This window comes from Geospiza fortis, unplaced genomic scaffold (genome assembly GCF_000277835.1).
Source record: "Geospiza fortis unplaced genomic scaffold, GeoFor_1.0 scaffold171, whole genome shotgun sequence".
Lineage (NCBI taxonomy): Eukaryota > Metazoa > Chordata > Aves > Passeriformes > Thraupidae > Geospiza > Geospiza fortis.
In genome coordinates, this window is record NW_005054313.1 from 1,294,463 (window position 1) to 1,311,282 (window position 16,820).

Here is a 16,820-nt window from a genome sequence, read left to right on the forward strand (position 1 = left end):
CTTGGGGCTACAGCTGCTCCAAATGTGTAGCACCATGCGTGAAATAATAACCCTGACTTATCTATCAGTGTGGGCACACAGCCATGCTGACACGGCCACACAGGCTTCATTTATACTGCTAAATGCAGCACAGCCAGAAAACAAATTGATTTACAGGATCACAGGTGGTCAATACCTTAATTGTCAGCACAGTGTCTGGCACTGCCGGACCAGGTGACACCCATGACTGCTCCAGGGGACAAGACTGCCATGTGCAGTAAAGGCAGAAGGGGACAGGTCTGACTCCTCCAGACAAAAGAAGAGAGGCCAAGTCCTGTGAAGCGTGGACAAGATGTATCTGTGCCACTTATCCCTGTGTTGTTTGGCAGTGTAAATGCAGTCCCAGCTTCTGAACCTGTCCTGTGGGTGTACAGGCACACTCTGCTTGCACTGACACCCTTACAATGATGTAGACATACCTTATGTCACAGAGGAGTGAAATGACTGGCCCAAGGACTCAAGAAATGAAATGTGTAGCAAAACTATATTCAAGAAGCAGGTGTGCAAGCTGCACATGCCCTGACAGAGCCAGCAGACCAAAGCACTAGCATCCCCTCTGAGTGTTTTAAATAAGAATACACGGTTTCATTTCCTCTAGGCAGCCGCAGTGAACCTCAGTTTGGCAGTGCATTTCTCATTACCTTTCATGATGGTATCAGATTTGATTTGTTCCCCAGGGAAGGATTTTCTCCTTGCACCTCATTACCTCTCTTCTCCTTAATCTGATGTTCCTATTTGAAATGCCAGCCGGCATTTTCACAAGTGTTCTTGACAATGGTTAATTATAGAAGGGTCCATCAAACTGCACAGATACAGGTCATGTAAAGACTGCTGGGGACTTGTTCTGCCCTCAGAAGGAGCAGCCAGCATGGCCTCTCTCCTCCCAGCTTCGAAGGGGCTCCACCAGCCCGTTGTCACCTGCTGTGAGTAGTCATTCATCTCCCCCTGCACAGCTTGACATTCCTAATGGAAGCTGAAACTGAAATACTCTGTCATCCCCACTTCTCATCCCTTGCTGCCACTTGCTTTGTGGACACAGCAAAGCACCTGGGACCCATCAAAGTGGGAGCTAGGACTCTTTTGATCCTCTCCTCAAAAGCACTGACAGAGGACGGGGCAGAGGCTGAGCTGCAGCAGCTCCTGTGTGCCTGTGAAGAACAGCAACGCGCTCACATGAACCGTGCTCATGCTGTCTGAGCCTACAAGAGGTCAACAGTGATCAGCTCCATGTCACTGCTGCTGCTCCTCACAGCAGCAGCTGTGCAGTTTGAGCTTCCCCTGAAGCACAGAAGTGTGTGCATTGTTTACTCCATCACCACAAGGATGGCTGGATCCTCACAATCTGATACCTCAGGCAAGAATGAGTTTTCCAGTGGTTGGTTTTGTTCCACACACACCACCCCTCTCGTGCTTTGCTCAGATGTAAATGATTTCATAAGGTGCAGGAGCAGAAGAACCAGGCCAAGAACAGCTTTCTGTTTAAAGGAAAGGAGTGTTCATGTTGCTGTCACACCATAAACAATGTCAGATCTGTGCAAAACCTCTGCTGAGCTCATGAGTAATTGAAAGGTGTTGATTACAAGGAATGAAAATTTACTTTGGTCCTTTTCTGACCTAGCAAAGACCACAAAGGATTAAAAGGCAAACCCTGTTTCAGGAAAACCTTACTTTTCAGAATGAAGAGTGCAGTAACAATCTGCTGCCTCTGTATCTGCTACCCCAGCAGAGAGGGAAAAAATAACTCAATTACTTGATCCCTAATATCTAAATATCAGTCTTGGTGACATGGAGGGTATGAGCCAATGGATTGGAATAACTCAGAAATTTCTAATTAATGACAGAGTCATCACTGCAACTTTAATTACTGTCAGTATTAGCATAGTTAGGCCTTTTGGGTAGGTGTGTGCTTTCAACACATATTCTATAGGGCACAGATCACCATCCTGTTCTGTATTTACACAGCACCTAACACTGTGGTCTGAGTTAATCACCAGATCTCAGGGAAAACAACTCCACAAAAGTATTTCACTTATGCTGCAGCAAAACAAATCCCTTCCCTTTTATGGTTTCTCCTAGAACATCCTGGGTGCCCCAGCACCACTCCTGAGGTTACCAACGCTTACTGTTTCCTTCCAGATAAAAAGGTTTCTGCCCTTTGGAAAAAACCTGCCCTGGGTTTTGAGCACACCATCTCTGCTCTCACTTGTCTCTTGGTGTAAGATCAAAAAGGGAAATGCCAGATCTGTTCACTACAGACCTGATCCAGACCCTGCTGAGGTGCATGGCTCCCAAAGGGCTGGGATTGCTTCCAGAGGAAACAAGAGCTCTTTCCCCCACAAATCCCTGGAGAAGACAGACACTGTTACATGCCCAAGGAGACAAAAACATTATCCTTTGCTGCAACTCATAAACATTTGAAAAAAAGGCATTCATCCAAACCCAATGAGGTGCACATCCAGTAACTCAGAGGACTGCAGACATAAACAGCACATTGCTTGCCTTGACCCAAGCCAGTCTGCTAAAATGCAAATACAATCCCTTAAAAAGAAAGGAAACTTTTAACTGATAATTCGTATTTGCTTACATGATACATTGTCAGAAGCTCAGTGTGAATGCTCATCTCCTTGGAAACTCAAGTTCCAACATTAAGGACCACATCCTCAGTTGCTCCAAACTGACACTGCCCCATTGACTTCTCTCTGCACTCACCTTGGGAACCACATGAAAAATATCCTGTAATACTGACTCGAGTCTGAGAGGAATGAATTCTTTTCTCTTGTAGATATGTGGGGTTGGTTGTTCATAAAAAGCTCTCCTTGAGTTCCCATTTTGTAGCCTCCTTAAGGTCCCAAACAGATACCTAACAGGACTAAAAGTTGTGTTTCATATTAGAGTAAAAAAACATCTCATTTTGAACTGCAGTCACTAGCTTTTCCTCCAGGTGTTTCCCCTGTGAGAACACCTTTAATTGTGCATTACCACATCAGCAGGACACTGTCTTCTACCTATTCACAGACACCTGTTGTCACAGAATCACAGAATACTCTGAGTTGAAAGGGACCCACAAGGATTGTTGAGCCCAACTCTTAAGTGAGCTGCCCACAAAGGGACTGAATGCACAGCCTTGGCATCACAGCCACCACGCTCTGACCAACTGGGTCATCTCAGGGTGTTGCTTCAGAAGGAGCCACAGGAGATACCCAGCACAGGAATCAAAAGTCGAAGTATCCAAATCTCACAGGCTCCGTCCACAGCTTCCCGCTATGGGACACACCATTAAGTCCTCAAAGCCTCAACTCCTCCAGGGAGAAATGCTCTTAACACCAGGGGTAATTGCTTTGTTTTCATTCCTGTGTATGGGAATTGCAGGCAGCAGGAAGGTTCCGTCTCCTTCTGTCTTCCAAAGAACATTTTCCACATCTGTACCCCACCTTTTACAGCCACACAGATGCCAGGCAGACTATCTCCTCTGCAATCCTGGTGCCCCTGCCACTGGCATGACACAGACAGCATCTGTAATTACTTCAATAAAATATTTTGCAGAAAATAGAACCATCAGCAGAATCTACAAACAAGCACTGAGCAACTCAGCGTTTATCTCTCTGCTCATCCATGTCAGTGCTTTGTGTCAGCATGAAACATTGGTCTTCACAGTTCACACTTGCCCTGCTGAAATACAGCATAATAAAATATTTATCTGCCTCCCTGAGAAGCTACATGATAGCCATCACTCATAAAGGTTTAAAACAACTGAGTGGCAGCCACTTGCCCGTTATTAAATCTCAAAAACACATAATAAAACTGCTTGATCAGCTCCTCTGCTACTGAGCTGTGATCAAGTAAATACCTCTGATTTTGAATTAAACCAAAATCTTGCAGGTTTAGTGCCAGTTAAATCTGACAAGCTAAGTGCAGTGAACAACATCAGCTAAAGTTTGTCAGCCCTGCTCAAACAAACCTATCCCGCTCCATAGATAAATGTCCTTTCATGTTTTACCAGAGAAGCTACTGTACAAGGCTAAGACTTGTGTTTCTGGCTGGTTTCACAATGTGGAAATGCTGTGTGAGGCTATAACCATCACACTCATTTCCCCTGAGGTTTAACTTACAGTAAGATGGGGACTAGAGTCTCATTTTCAGAGCTCCACCTAAAAGAAAATTTGAAAAGTATTTTTCTTTTTCGCTATTATTCATTGAGCCTGCATAAGCCCTGTAAATAAAACATGATCACTCAATGCCACCCACAAAATGTCTGGTTTTGCAAATTCAGAGTAAGGAAAAAATAGCTTAGAACTTCCCAGTCATCAGTCTGTGAAAAATGACTTAATCTGTTTCTGATATTCATATATGTGAGCACAGTCTGATTGGGAAAACATGGGCAATCAAAAATGTTTGGTTCCAAGGCTTGCACCTGGATTCTCCTGTGATTTTAAACCACCACAATACTCTGAAACCAGATGTACCAAGGAGCAATTCCAAAGAGAGGAGAAATGGCATTAGAGCCACTTTACAGCACATCAACATATCTTGTTAAATCAGCAAATGCTGACTACAAATCTGCTCTTTTAGAGAAACTCACAAAGCATTGATGCTTGAACTGTTTATGTGGGAATACTGCTGCATCCTAAACTACAAGGATCTTTGTGTTTTTATGGGAATTTCTTTATTTCTTTATCAGCTACACTTCCATGGTGTTTGCCTGAGCATTCATTTGAATACTCCCACTGGATACATGTGCATATCTTCACTCTTGGTCCGCTTTTGCATACTTCTGTCTGGGTATTTTTAAGTCAAAATAAGAGAGAGGTGAATCATCTGGGGTTTTTTCAATACTTTATGCATCACTGCCAATATTTCCAATACCCTTTGACTCACTCAGCAGATAGGCTACCATAAAATACGCAGAATTACTCATGAAATATGAACAGGTGAGAGAACAACTTCCAAGTCAGTGGAAGGAGTGACACCACTGGATGGGAATATCAGGCTGCTTACAGTCAGGGTTTATTGTACATGCAGAGTCAGCTGGTTGGGAGGTGATGGCGCCTTCACAGTTGCTGTCAAATGTGTTAACACCACAACAGCTGAGAAATCCTGCTTCTTCCATCACAAGATTTTCTTTTATCTTTTTAAGCTTGCACACTTTAAAAATCCGGTTCTCCCCGGAATCCTATCCCTCCCTCACTTCAATCCCCAATTTTTATGGGAAATTAGGCTGGAGCATTTGCTCTCCTGTGTGTGAGAGAGCAATGCCTGGATGAGATTTTAATTATAGGAAAGCAGCCGAAATGACACCAATGCTCCCTGGTAAATGTATGGAATGCTGACACCTGCCGGCAAAAGGCTTCATGTCACTCCTGGACAGGAATCTGCCCTCATCTACATCCCAAAAACTCATTCCCATCTCACATGCACAACAGCCAGCCTAAGCAGGGACTGAGTGCAGCATGACACCAAACATAAAGATGCAGAGCTATCCTTACACCATGAAACAGCAGCATCAATGTCCTGCTCCCTGAAGGCCAGTGGCTCTGGGCCAGTCCAAGGAGTTTCCCACATCCACAGGAGTAGATGTGTATTTTGAATCTCAGCAAAACCAGCAGGGATTAACTGTGCCAGAAAAACAAATCTTTTGTAGCTGGAAAAGTGCTGACCTGATTTAATAGCCCACTAAGCTGGCAGTACACCAATCCTAGGAAAAAGAAAGGGGAAAAAAAGTCACAAATTTCTGCCAGATTCATGAGCAGAATCTGCTCAGCAACAAGTACCAGAGATGGTACCTGGGATGAGGAGATGAGGGGAGCACAGAGCTGGGCACAAGGAAAGGGCAGCAGGACTGTCCCCTCTGGTGGCAAGGAGGGCTGAGCTGTCTCACCAAAGCACATCTTCAACCCCCATTCCCCGCACAGGTGGGCAGCAGGGAAAAGCTTCCTCTCCTGTTCCCCAGAGTGTGTGCACAGAGATGAGCTTGGTGCTGGGTCTTCCCTTCCAAAACATGAAAATAACAGGAGACAAAGATGTCTGTTTGGATAATTACTGCAGCCAGAGATACTTGCACATTGGCATTTCTCCTGCATGAGTTGTACAGACTCCTGCCACACTCCAGAAATGAATTTCACCTCTTATCTACCTTTCAAAGACTCCTGTCTCTAGGAAACTGTATGAAAAAAATGACAATGCTACTGTTCACACTCACTGGAGCAAAATTAGCCCTTTGAAACAAAACCCTTGAGAGTCACTTGCAGCGACTTCAAGGCCCTTGCCCATGTTGCTTTCACGTCTCTTCAAACTTTAATTGAGTACAGCAGAAGTAATCTTTTCAGTTGTTTTGATGAGTTTTCTGCAAGAAGGCAAACGTGGATGTGACACTTAAGATGATTACAAGGAAAAACAGTCTTTTAAAGCCTTAATGAACTTTATGGAAGCAAAAAGCTGCAGTGTTCCAGAGCTCTCAGCCTTTCAGGTTCACAGCAGGACACCCTGGCATGGGTGGTATTAAATTAAACCACACGGTGTTTGTGGTTAGTTTGCACAAGAGAGATTCAGGACATACGGACACCAAAGGGCATTACAAAGCAACACCATAAAAACATATGAACTTTTGCATTTCAGAGCATTTTTTTTAAAACCTGAAAAAAAAAAGTCTCTGTATTGCGTCATACCTGTTTCTGAAAAGAAGCACTGGGAGAAATTCAAGTAAAAGTGTCTGCCTTCACTTAGCAAATTCAGTGTTGATTATTGAGCTGTTTCAGAGAGTTCTGGAAGCTGGTGCAGACCTCAAGGGAAGGGCTGAGACCAGCTCCAGGGGAGAGTAACCCCAGCACCAGGATGGAGTCACACATCTTTCAGCTGAAGGCTGGAATGCAGAAAAACCCTGAGGAAAACTTGCTATCACCTGAAATGTTTTTATCTCCAAGAAAGCATTTTCCTAGCTCTACCTGCTAAGGAACAAGCAGGATGGAATAATATAAAATTATTTTATAGATCTTTACTAGTGGAACAGGCCCTTTTGTAATGATGTGTCATTGTGGAATACTGGTGTGGAAACCACTGAGAGATCTGCCCAGTGAGCTGATCTGAAAAGCAGTGTTATGGTTTATACAGAAAGAATTAACATCTCCAGTGCCAGTACATGCATTTCACAGTATTTCTTTACCAGGGCATAAAATTTTCTCCCAGGCATCATTTTTTCCAGAATAACATCAGAGAGATTGTAAATGTTGAAAGAGCAATGGCTGGAACTCCTACAGAAAAGCTTCACTACAAGAAAAATAAAACAGTCAAAGTTTGATAGAAAAGAATACAATAGTATTCACATTACAGGTGCAACTAAACAATGAATAATAAAAAGAATGTAACTCAAATATCCTTATTTACTTGTCATCATAGAAAAATGAAGTATCCCTTGAACTGAAAGCAGCAAATTTAAAATGAATACAAGCAACATAATATTTCACATGTTGCAGGAGCATAAGACAATATTAACATAATAGGGAACATAGTATTTCACATTACAACCAACTAACCAGTACAACTCACAGCTGTTGGAAGGCAGCAGAGCCAAGGGCTTAATACAAATAAAATTAGATGCTTAGAGGAATGCTCCAAATGCCTGCTGGAAAGAGAAACCAGAACCTGTTTGTAAGGCAATAATCTGGGGAGTGCAGCTGCAGAGGTAGGAAGATCCTTCAGTTATTGCTACACAGCTCCAAGTTGTGAGATTTCCTGACTCTTGTAAAACATGTGATGCTGTATTGCATGTCCAGATCCTGCACTGTGAAGAGAAGGATCCTCTCTCCACAGCAAAATTCATGACCAGAATGTTAATGCCTCATTTGCACTGAATTTTGCTCTTCTTTTGCATATCAAAAATACTATGGATCATTGTCTCCAAACAGAAGTTCATTCTAAACTTTAAAACATTTCATTAAAAAATAAATTACATTAGCAGCTAAGCCTCGATTTTCAATTTTGCATTGTGCCATACTCTCAGGTTTTCTTTTTATGACCAGTGTAGAAAGATTTTAAATTATAATCTATCCCTTGACATATTTTGTACTGCAAGTTTTAATCAAGTCTCCCAGAGGAAAAGAAAATCTAATAGTACCTTCAATCACTTTACAATCTTGTTTGGGGTATTTTTTTTTTTATTTTTTTTTCCTAAGCAGAAACATTTAACATCTCTGCTTTTCATGTACTCATATTTTATTTATTCTTGATACATTCCTATCTGCATATTGCCCATTTACATATTCCCAGCTACCTCTGAGCATTGTTTACTACGTATCTTTTTTCAGAATGATTAGCATCATTTTGTATGGTCCCATTATGCCTTCATGGACAGCTGAAGTAGGATAATAGACCTTCCCTATTCCTCCAAGCCACAGCATTTTCTACTCACAAGTGTTTTTTATTTCTAAACTCTAATGTGCCTCATCTTTCAAAATTCTCTCACTTCTGATGCAGGTTTTTTGGGGGGGTGGGGGAGGAACCCATTATCCTTTTTTAAAATCCCATTTTATTTTGCAGTTCTAAGTCAAACCTATTCCTCTTAAGACTGTGCTGCCATCAATTCAGTCACACTTCTCAAGAACTGTGCTAAAATTTGGAATAACTAAGAATACTGATGGCATCACAAGGCCATCAGTCCTGGCAGCAAATGCAGAATCTTTGAATGCATGAATAAATAGCAGGAATTTAAAGACAGGTGAAAAAGAGTTTCTGCAGACAAAAATGCTTCTGCAGGGCAAATCCTGATGGCAAAGTTTCAAACAGGGTTAATGGTCACTCAGGAATAATTTCAAACTACTCCAGGTTTGGAACTGTAGCCTAGAGGTAGCCAGCAGTTTCCTTGCAAGAGAATCATGTTCCCTGGCATAAACCCTTATAAACTAAATGCCATCACACAGGTAAGCTGTCCCTGTCTGTTTCTGCTACCAGCAGGTTGTTGTAATCTATGCTACAGCAAGTCTCACAGTGTTCTGGAAGTTAAAAGGGCAGAAAGATAAAGCTACCTTAACCTTAAAAGCCAACATTCAAAAGGTTATATGAAAACAAAGCTGCAAGAAGTTGCTGCTAGACATTTGTTAGTACTTCCTTATTTTATTTCAAAATTGGATATTTTCTTTTTATTAACAATAAATTTTTTACTGTCATTGAAAGCATTGATTATCTAGTCAATATTGCACTTATTATCTTACAACAGAAATGCTGTGACCAGTAGGCCACCAAAGTTTTCAGTGCTGAAAATGCCAGAAGTCTCCAAACTAAATTACAAAATGCATCTTAAGTTCTTAATACATTCATTTCTTAAACCAAAAATACATTATGCTGTAGTTGAGTAGCAACAGATTATTCAGCATTCCTACCTATAAGATGCTATATTGTCAAATGCTGACATTTTTCAGCTTGGGTACTTATGCCAAACTGCAATGGGAGCAGGGGGGTTATGTTTGTTTTACTGCTGCAGAATGGTTCACTGGTTTCCAAGATCACAGCTAGTAAAAAAAATTGAAAAGAAAAAGAAAAAGGAGAAGAACTCTGTTGCTCTGTGCCTTGTAGCAAGAACTTGAAATCTTGCTTGTTGCACCCTCACTGGCGGTGATGTGGCTTCAGCACAGCTCAAACCCATTTGAGCCAGGTTTATGCAATGTTGCAAATGTGTGAAAAGCTGCCATTGGCACAGGCTTAGGAGAGACTGTCAGGGTGAGTTCTGGGGCTCTCTGAAGATGGCCCCCTCCCTGTACCACTACAGGAGTCACATCTGCATGGTGGCCCCACAGCTCTCTCCAGGAACCTGTGCCACAGGGGATGTTCCCTCCATCCCGGCTCCTCATTCCCCACACACATGGCACTGATCTGGCCACAGGGTAAACTGGATCCACTCATCTGGGTTCAAAAAATCCCAACAAAAACAGGAGGGGGGAAAGGAGGGAAATAATCTTCACCCAGAGCAGCAGGTTGATCCAGCTCACTGAGAGAGGCAGGAATGGGCTGAAAACACAAGGGAAAGCTCCTAAAGCTGGTATTGGTGCACAGATGGAGCATGTGGAGCTGCAGGCTCAGCTCCTCCTGCCAGACCCACCTCAGCTGTGAGGACTCCAAAGGACTTTCATTTCACTGGCTGCTGCTAATCCTGCTGTCTGGGGCAAGACTGGGAACTGAAACATGGAAGGAAATGATGACTGAAGTTTCACTGAGACTTTTTTTGGCATGGCACCCATTTTCACAACCCCTCACCATCAGCTTCCTTCAATTGCATCAGTCCAAACCTGTGTGGTGGTTCTGAGAAGAAACTTCTGCTGGTGCTGGGTTGCTCTTAACCAAGACTGGTTTCCCAGTAGAGGTGCCAAGGTGGCTGCAGGGCCATCTGTGCTGGCACAGGAGAAGACAGATAGGGACCAAGAGGAGGAGAAAGAGCAGCAGCTTCTTTAATCAGGCACTGCCCAAAAGAAACAATCACAAAATATGTCTTTTCTCGTATTTTGTGAGGAAAGTACTATAAAACAAGTTTTTCTAAGCCAAGGCAAAAGAGAAAGAATCCAGCACAGTGGGAAAGGAAATGAGTAAATTGGGATGGAGAATCTTGTATGTCTGGAAGCAGACAAGTGAAAGAAGACAAAACACATGATCTCCTCCCTTTTGGCAGGGACAAGCTATTTATGCTGGCCCAGCTGCCCCTGAAATGACAGGCTGGGACTGAGAGCAGGAGGAAGTGGGGAATACAGTGAGAAAGGCCAGAGAAGGACACTTGAGGAGGGAGTTTCAGAGAAGCCAGGCAAAGAGCAGAAGGATGGAAAGTGACATTATAGTGGTAGAGAAATTAAAGCTTGAAAGAGGAGGTTTAGTTCAAGGCTGAGACAAATCTGGGAAATTATTGTTTTGGAGGGAACAGAGAAGAAAACCTGATGTTGGAAAAACAAGCAAAAGAGTCTGTATTCACTGGGGGCAGGTCCTCTGCACAACTCAGGCTGCAACAGGAACCTGAGCCTCTGCTGCTGCTTCTCCATCAGTAAATACCACTTAATGCCTTTACATCACTGAACGGTGCAGTGATGAAGAGCCCATACAGAAATGCAGATCTCCATCCTGAGGTTTGAATAATGCACAGTAAAGAGGCCTGCAGCTCTAACCTGGGCAGGGAGAAAGCAAACCACGGAGCAGATACTCCTTAGAACAGTCATTAACAGCAAGCAGAGTTCATCTTCTGCCTCTCTGAAAGAGCCCAGACCATTTCACCTGGGTTCATCTCTGAGGGAGTTCACACCTGAGGGACAAGGCCCATGTAATAATGTATTGTGACACCAGGGCAGAACTGACAGAGATTAAGAGGCTGAATTAAGTCTGTACACATAATCCCATTTCTTGCATTTCTTAGAAAAGCACGTCCCAATCCATTAGAGTAAGCAGATTCAGAGCCATCATTTTCTAATAACACTTCATTTTTTGGCCAAGAAAACTATTTAGGCCAAACACCCTTCTCTCCATCATGCATGTGAATGTCAGAAAAGCTGTTTATAATTTATTGCACACCTTCAGCTACCAGTCAGTAGTTCAGTTATGAACACTTAAGCATATTTGCTCAGGTCCAAGCCTTCCACCTGAGATCCCTGGCCACGTGCCTCGCTTCAAAGAAGCCTCCAAGAATTTTACCATATGGAAACACTCAACCTAGTCTTTTTATCTTTTTTTTTTTTTTTTTTTGTGTGTGTGTCCCAGTAAGAATAATCTCTTTTTCAAAAGAATAACTTCTCTTTTTCCCTCATAGTTCTCAGAGTGGGTCTAGGTAATAATAAATAACATTACAGATGAGGAAACCCATGTCCAGCTCTGTGAATCACAACACCTCCCTAAACCACACTGAAAATGAAGCTGCTGGCAAAATGTCCTTTAAACTTCTGTAGGAGTACTGATAAAAAGCAAACACGGAGTACAGTGTTATCTGATTTACTCCTTCCAAAGTTGTGCAATGTTTCTACACTTCTGTAAACAAATACTGCAACCTGCCTGGACTTTCATCAGCAGTATTACCTTGGGCAAAACCCATTTATACCTCTGATGGGCAAGGATAAAAATGGGAATTGATACTTATTAGGAAAATGTACCCCTGGCTTGCCCCAGAAGTTGTCCAGGTCTTTTCAACAGATACAGCTGGAAACGAACCAAGTCATGCACCTACACACACCCCTACTCCAAAATATCTGAACTTCTTCCACCTTTGTTCTTTCTGTTATTGTGTCCATATAGCCTAACAAAAGCAACTTTTCACATGCCAATGAGACACCCACACATGGTAGAGAAGATGACAGACTTTCTCCTACCACAAAAGCAGTGATCTTTGTTTATGCCAACACGGTGTGACGCGAGTACTGCCAAGATGAAAAGAGGCAAACCCTGGTCCAACAGAAAAAAGGATCGTCTCCAAAAGGAGGGCTTGTGTCAATTCAACATTGCCCATGAGTGCTACCAAAGACTGGGAAACTCAATGCAAAAATTATACCTACTCTTATATTTGAGCTATTCTTAACAGTAACTATGTCTGATGCTTTAAGGATGGTGTGAATTTAAGTTTTTTGTCATGCAAAATGAATACACTCAGAAATGACATGGCTTATTTATGTAGCTGCAGGCTATTTCCTGGAAATTACATAGTAATTTATGCCAGCCATGGGAACATTACTAATGTAACACCATGTTATCTCCTTATAACAATGTAAATGCCTCAGATCACCAAAGTATTTGATAACATCTCTGAGATAAATGTGCCATCCATGCGTCATTCCAACAACGGAGGATGGATGTAGCAGCAAGGCAATTTGCATTCTTGCAAATGTACCAAAGTTCAAAAATATAATAGGTGACAAAAAATATAGCAAAAGGAATATAAAGACATATTGGGTTGAAGTGTGTGCTTCTGTGGGGACAAATTGGCAGTGTGTACATGATACTGCAACAGTGGAAGAAAACTAAACTAATTCTCTAATTTACAAAAACTGTTCAGGATACAGGACCCGAGGTTTGACTTCCAATCCAAATGGCATTATTCCAAAATTACTGTACAAACAGTACAAACAGACTAATATTGAGTTTCAGGCAGAACAAGTCTGACATGGACATACATCAGTTCTTACAGCTGGTCTCTTGGCACCTCTCTGTAGAGAACAGGAGCCCTTCTGGCATTGCTCTCTGCCCACAGCCTGGTGCAGAGAAGGAAGCAGCAGCTTCAGAATCAGCCAGGTACCAGGTACCTTCCCCATCTTCACTATCTGGCACCCACGTACATCTCAGTGCACTCTATACCTGGAAGTCCTTGCTCCCATCATACCTCAAACTGTGTGTTTACTCTGTGATGTCTACAACAGACTGGCTAAATTCAATTAACAGCAGCTCACCAGTAGTACAAAAGCTTGTCCAGAGTGCCTGAACTAAGCTCAGTCAACAGAACTCTGGACATTTTTTATTACCTTCAAAAGTCCCTAAATCCCACCAATAAACACAATTTTTTGACAAATATTGGAAAAACATCAAACAGTACTTAATATTAAATGTAAAGAAGATGATTGTATAAGGCAGTGAAATCCCTTGCTAGCGAAAATGTAGACACAGAAAGGATTCTGAATTAGGAAAGAGGTAATGACCAAAAATAAAAGAGAAACAATCATGGTGAAGCATTCTGGAAAAGTACATTGGCATCCCAAAGCAAATACAAGCCCAAGTTCAATCAAACAGAGTCATAGAAATGTTATGTTCCTTTACCAAGCACTAAAAAGCTGGCAAGTGTGTGAGGTGTGGAAGCTGTCTGCATGGTGAATTTCAACCTGGAGAAAATCTTCCCAGGCGGAGGTTTAAAGCATGAGTTCAGTATGAGTTTTCCATCAATAAGATTAAACATTTCTGCAGATGTTTCGAGAAGACATTAAAGTGTTTACAAAAAGAATGCAAATAACGAATGCAAATACACAAAAAGTAAGCTTGTTTACAAGTACGAACTGGGGAATTTTAGGTTAAGAGATAAGTTATTTGGGGATCAAAATATACACAAGTTTGATCTTAATTAACTTGTACCTTCTCAACCCTATGAAGAATTCAGTGTCTGAGACAGCATTATAAGGTCAAATAAAAATGTGAGAGAATGATGCTAGAAAAGACTGCAGGTCAAGAAAGTCCTTTTATTTTGAGTCTAAGGTTTCAGTCCAGGGAGCTGTTCTACAAGGGCAGGCTCCAAATCAGCACTGTGATTCATCCATGCAACACAATTTGCAGGATCAGAGATTTCAGAAAATCCTCAGTCTATGGGCATCACCTGAGAAGTTCTCAACCTTTCAGGTAGCACAAACCAAAGTTCTCAGAGTACATCTTAAACCTGTGAATCTCTGTGACTTTCACTGGCAGCTTAAGCTACCCCCAGCTACCCCTCTTTCCTTTACAAGCTTCTACACGATGCTGGCTGAGCCCGTGCTGAGGATGTTCATGGATCAGACCAAGAAGATTATTTATGTGGAGGGCTGAGTTTTCTTTCAGTTGTGTTCCTGCTCTGCTGGCATGTCACTGGGGTGGCACAGGGTAGAGAAAAACACACAAGAGAACAAGCATCTCTCTACAATGCATAAAAACAAGGTGCAACATTTCATTTCATTCTTGCTATCAAAGTATTTCCTATCGGCCTCCAGGCTACTCCTGCTCAACAATCCCATGATGCAGCAAGAAAACACTCACCACCAGCAAGAGCTTCCTCTCTTGCAGTGTCATCATCACTGGGCTGAAGAATATTCCAGGACGTCACAGCAAGTGAAGACATGTCTTCAGCTGATGATAACTTCAGCATGTCCATGTGATTGCTCTGAGGTTTGTAACGGGGGATGAAACACTCCTTGCCTTGCTTAAAAATGTCCTTAATGATGTCTTCTGTCTGGACTTCATCTGGCATGCTCAGGAAGATTGCAATTCTTTTGGATTCTTGGTACTTGGGATGGTCAATGACCTACGTGGGAAATTGACACAATTGGTTTATGAAAAGTTTTTGGAAAGATCAGCTTACTTTCATTTAACACAAAATATTTATTGAAAAGGGTAGCAATACAAAGTTTGATGCATCATAAAGAGAATAAACTGACTTTGTTGCCTACTCCAACATTTCTACCATTAGGAAGATCAAAATAGTCAAATTTTTGCATCAAGTGAACTAAACAGTGCAACACAGGTTTGGGCCAGCAAAAAACAGATTTTGCAGACAACCTTCCAATCCCCTAAAGATCTGTGCCATAACGGCGCAGATATCCTCAAATGCTCTACAAATATCATTGCAGAAAGATACAGCAGGCCAGAACTGCCAGGTTATGCAAGCCAAGAGGGTTTAGCATTCCTTTTCTTCCATCCTTTTCACAGGCTGCACCTCTCATCTGGGCCCAGGCAGAGCGGGAAGTGCCTCAGTGATAATAACTCAAAGGAAAATCAGCACCAGAGCAGATGACTGAGAGCACAAAGTCTTCCAAGAACAGGCCCCTCTTTCTTTTGTTAACCTGAATGTCTTCCCTCCAGCAGGATGAGATACATGACTTCAAACATCACCTGCTTCTAACAGGTGATCTTATTACTGCACATTTTTCAAAGCTTGAAGGAAGGATGGCCTTGCCATTTTTTGCTTTTCATGAGACTCTGTGCTGGGTTTATAAAAGGCTGAATATAGGAGGGAAAATAAAAAATGCTTATATGGTGGAAAAGTGTTAGCAGACTCATACCTCACTTGTCTCTGCCCATTCCAGACTGAATTCCACATTAAAATTTGAAAGGAGGCTTTTAAAAGCTTGTCTTCTCATTCTCTAGCACCTAATATATATTTTGTCACTTACATCTGGACAAAACAAACATAAATGTGCCCCTACTCATTTAAATGTGATTTACCCTTACTCTACACACTTAGACAAAAATCTTTTTAAAATATCAGACAATTCAGAAACTGTCCACTGTCTACAGAGCAGAGATCACCAGATGCCCTGGTCAGTGTTTGTATAACTGCAGGGTAACTCACTCTTATGAGCTTTAGCCTTTGCCCTGGCCTTGTTTTGAGATACAAACGCCCCATCTGAGTCAATATATGGTTCCCACTACATTTTTTATTTTCTTTCCATCACAGCTGTTAAAAACTCAAGTGAAATATTCAGAAGACAGATGGAATTTTGTAAGGGAAAAAGAAAATAAACACTCCAGACTAAATGATGGTGTATGTGTTGCTTGGCCACAGAAACATCTTCATTCCAAACCGTATTTTATTTCCTTTTCTATCTGCCTAACCCTACACATGGATTTTTCCATAGGATTAAGCTCTCAAAAGACCAGAATTTCCATGGTAGCTTTTGCTGCAAAAAGCAGACTGTTTGGTCCAACTGCAGACTCCAGAAAAGAGCTGTGGCTCATGTTGAGGGCCTCCAGAGCCAAAACCTCTCATGGGTTTGGTGAGGAGAGAAACTGAGACACTGAGACTTTCAGGCAAGGGCTGTGTGCTGTGGGCACCACACAGGTCTCATCTGCTCTGGTGTATCCAGTAACACATTAATCAGGCTGTATAAGAACAAAAATGAGGTTGAAGATGTAAACCCACATGTGAGCAGGAAGACACAATTTCAGATATTCTCAGAATTGTGTAGATACTCCTGCTATGACTCGGAGCAGTTTCTGAGAAGACTGAAAAAATTTCCACGCCTAACAAATATTATCTGTCCTTTGTTCACCAGCTGATGGCAATTTTTTCAGAATCAGAGCATGCAAATAGCATGACTTTAATC

At 42.1% G+C, this 16,820-nt stretch overlaps 1 protein-coding gene across 2 annotated transcripts in view; it reads right to left on the bottom strand.

Moving 5' to 3' along the window:
• LOC102045014 (5-formyltetrahydrofolate cyclo-ligase) overlaps positions 1-15,015 on the bottom strand; it is a 77,025-nt gene extending 62,010 nt beyond the window's left edge. Inside the window, exon 1 of one of the 2 annotated variants that reach the window (XM_031055935.1) lies at positions 14,755-15,015. In XM_031055935.1, coding sequence (XP_030911795.1) covers positions 14,755-14,965 — 211 coding nt within the window. In that variant the 5' untranslated portion in view covers positions 14,966-15,015. The remainder of the gene's footprint in view (positions 1-14,754) is intronic. The other variant, XM_005419590.2, reaches the window with a different exon arrangement.
• Positions 15,016-16,820: the final 1,805 nt, after the last annotated feature.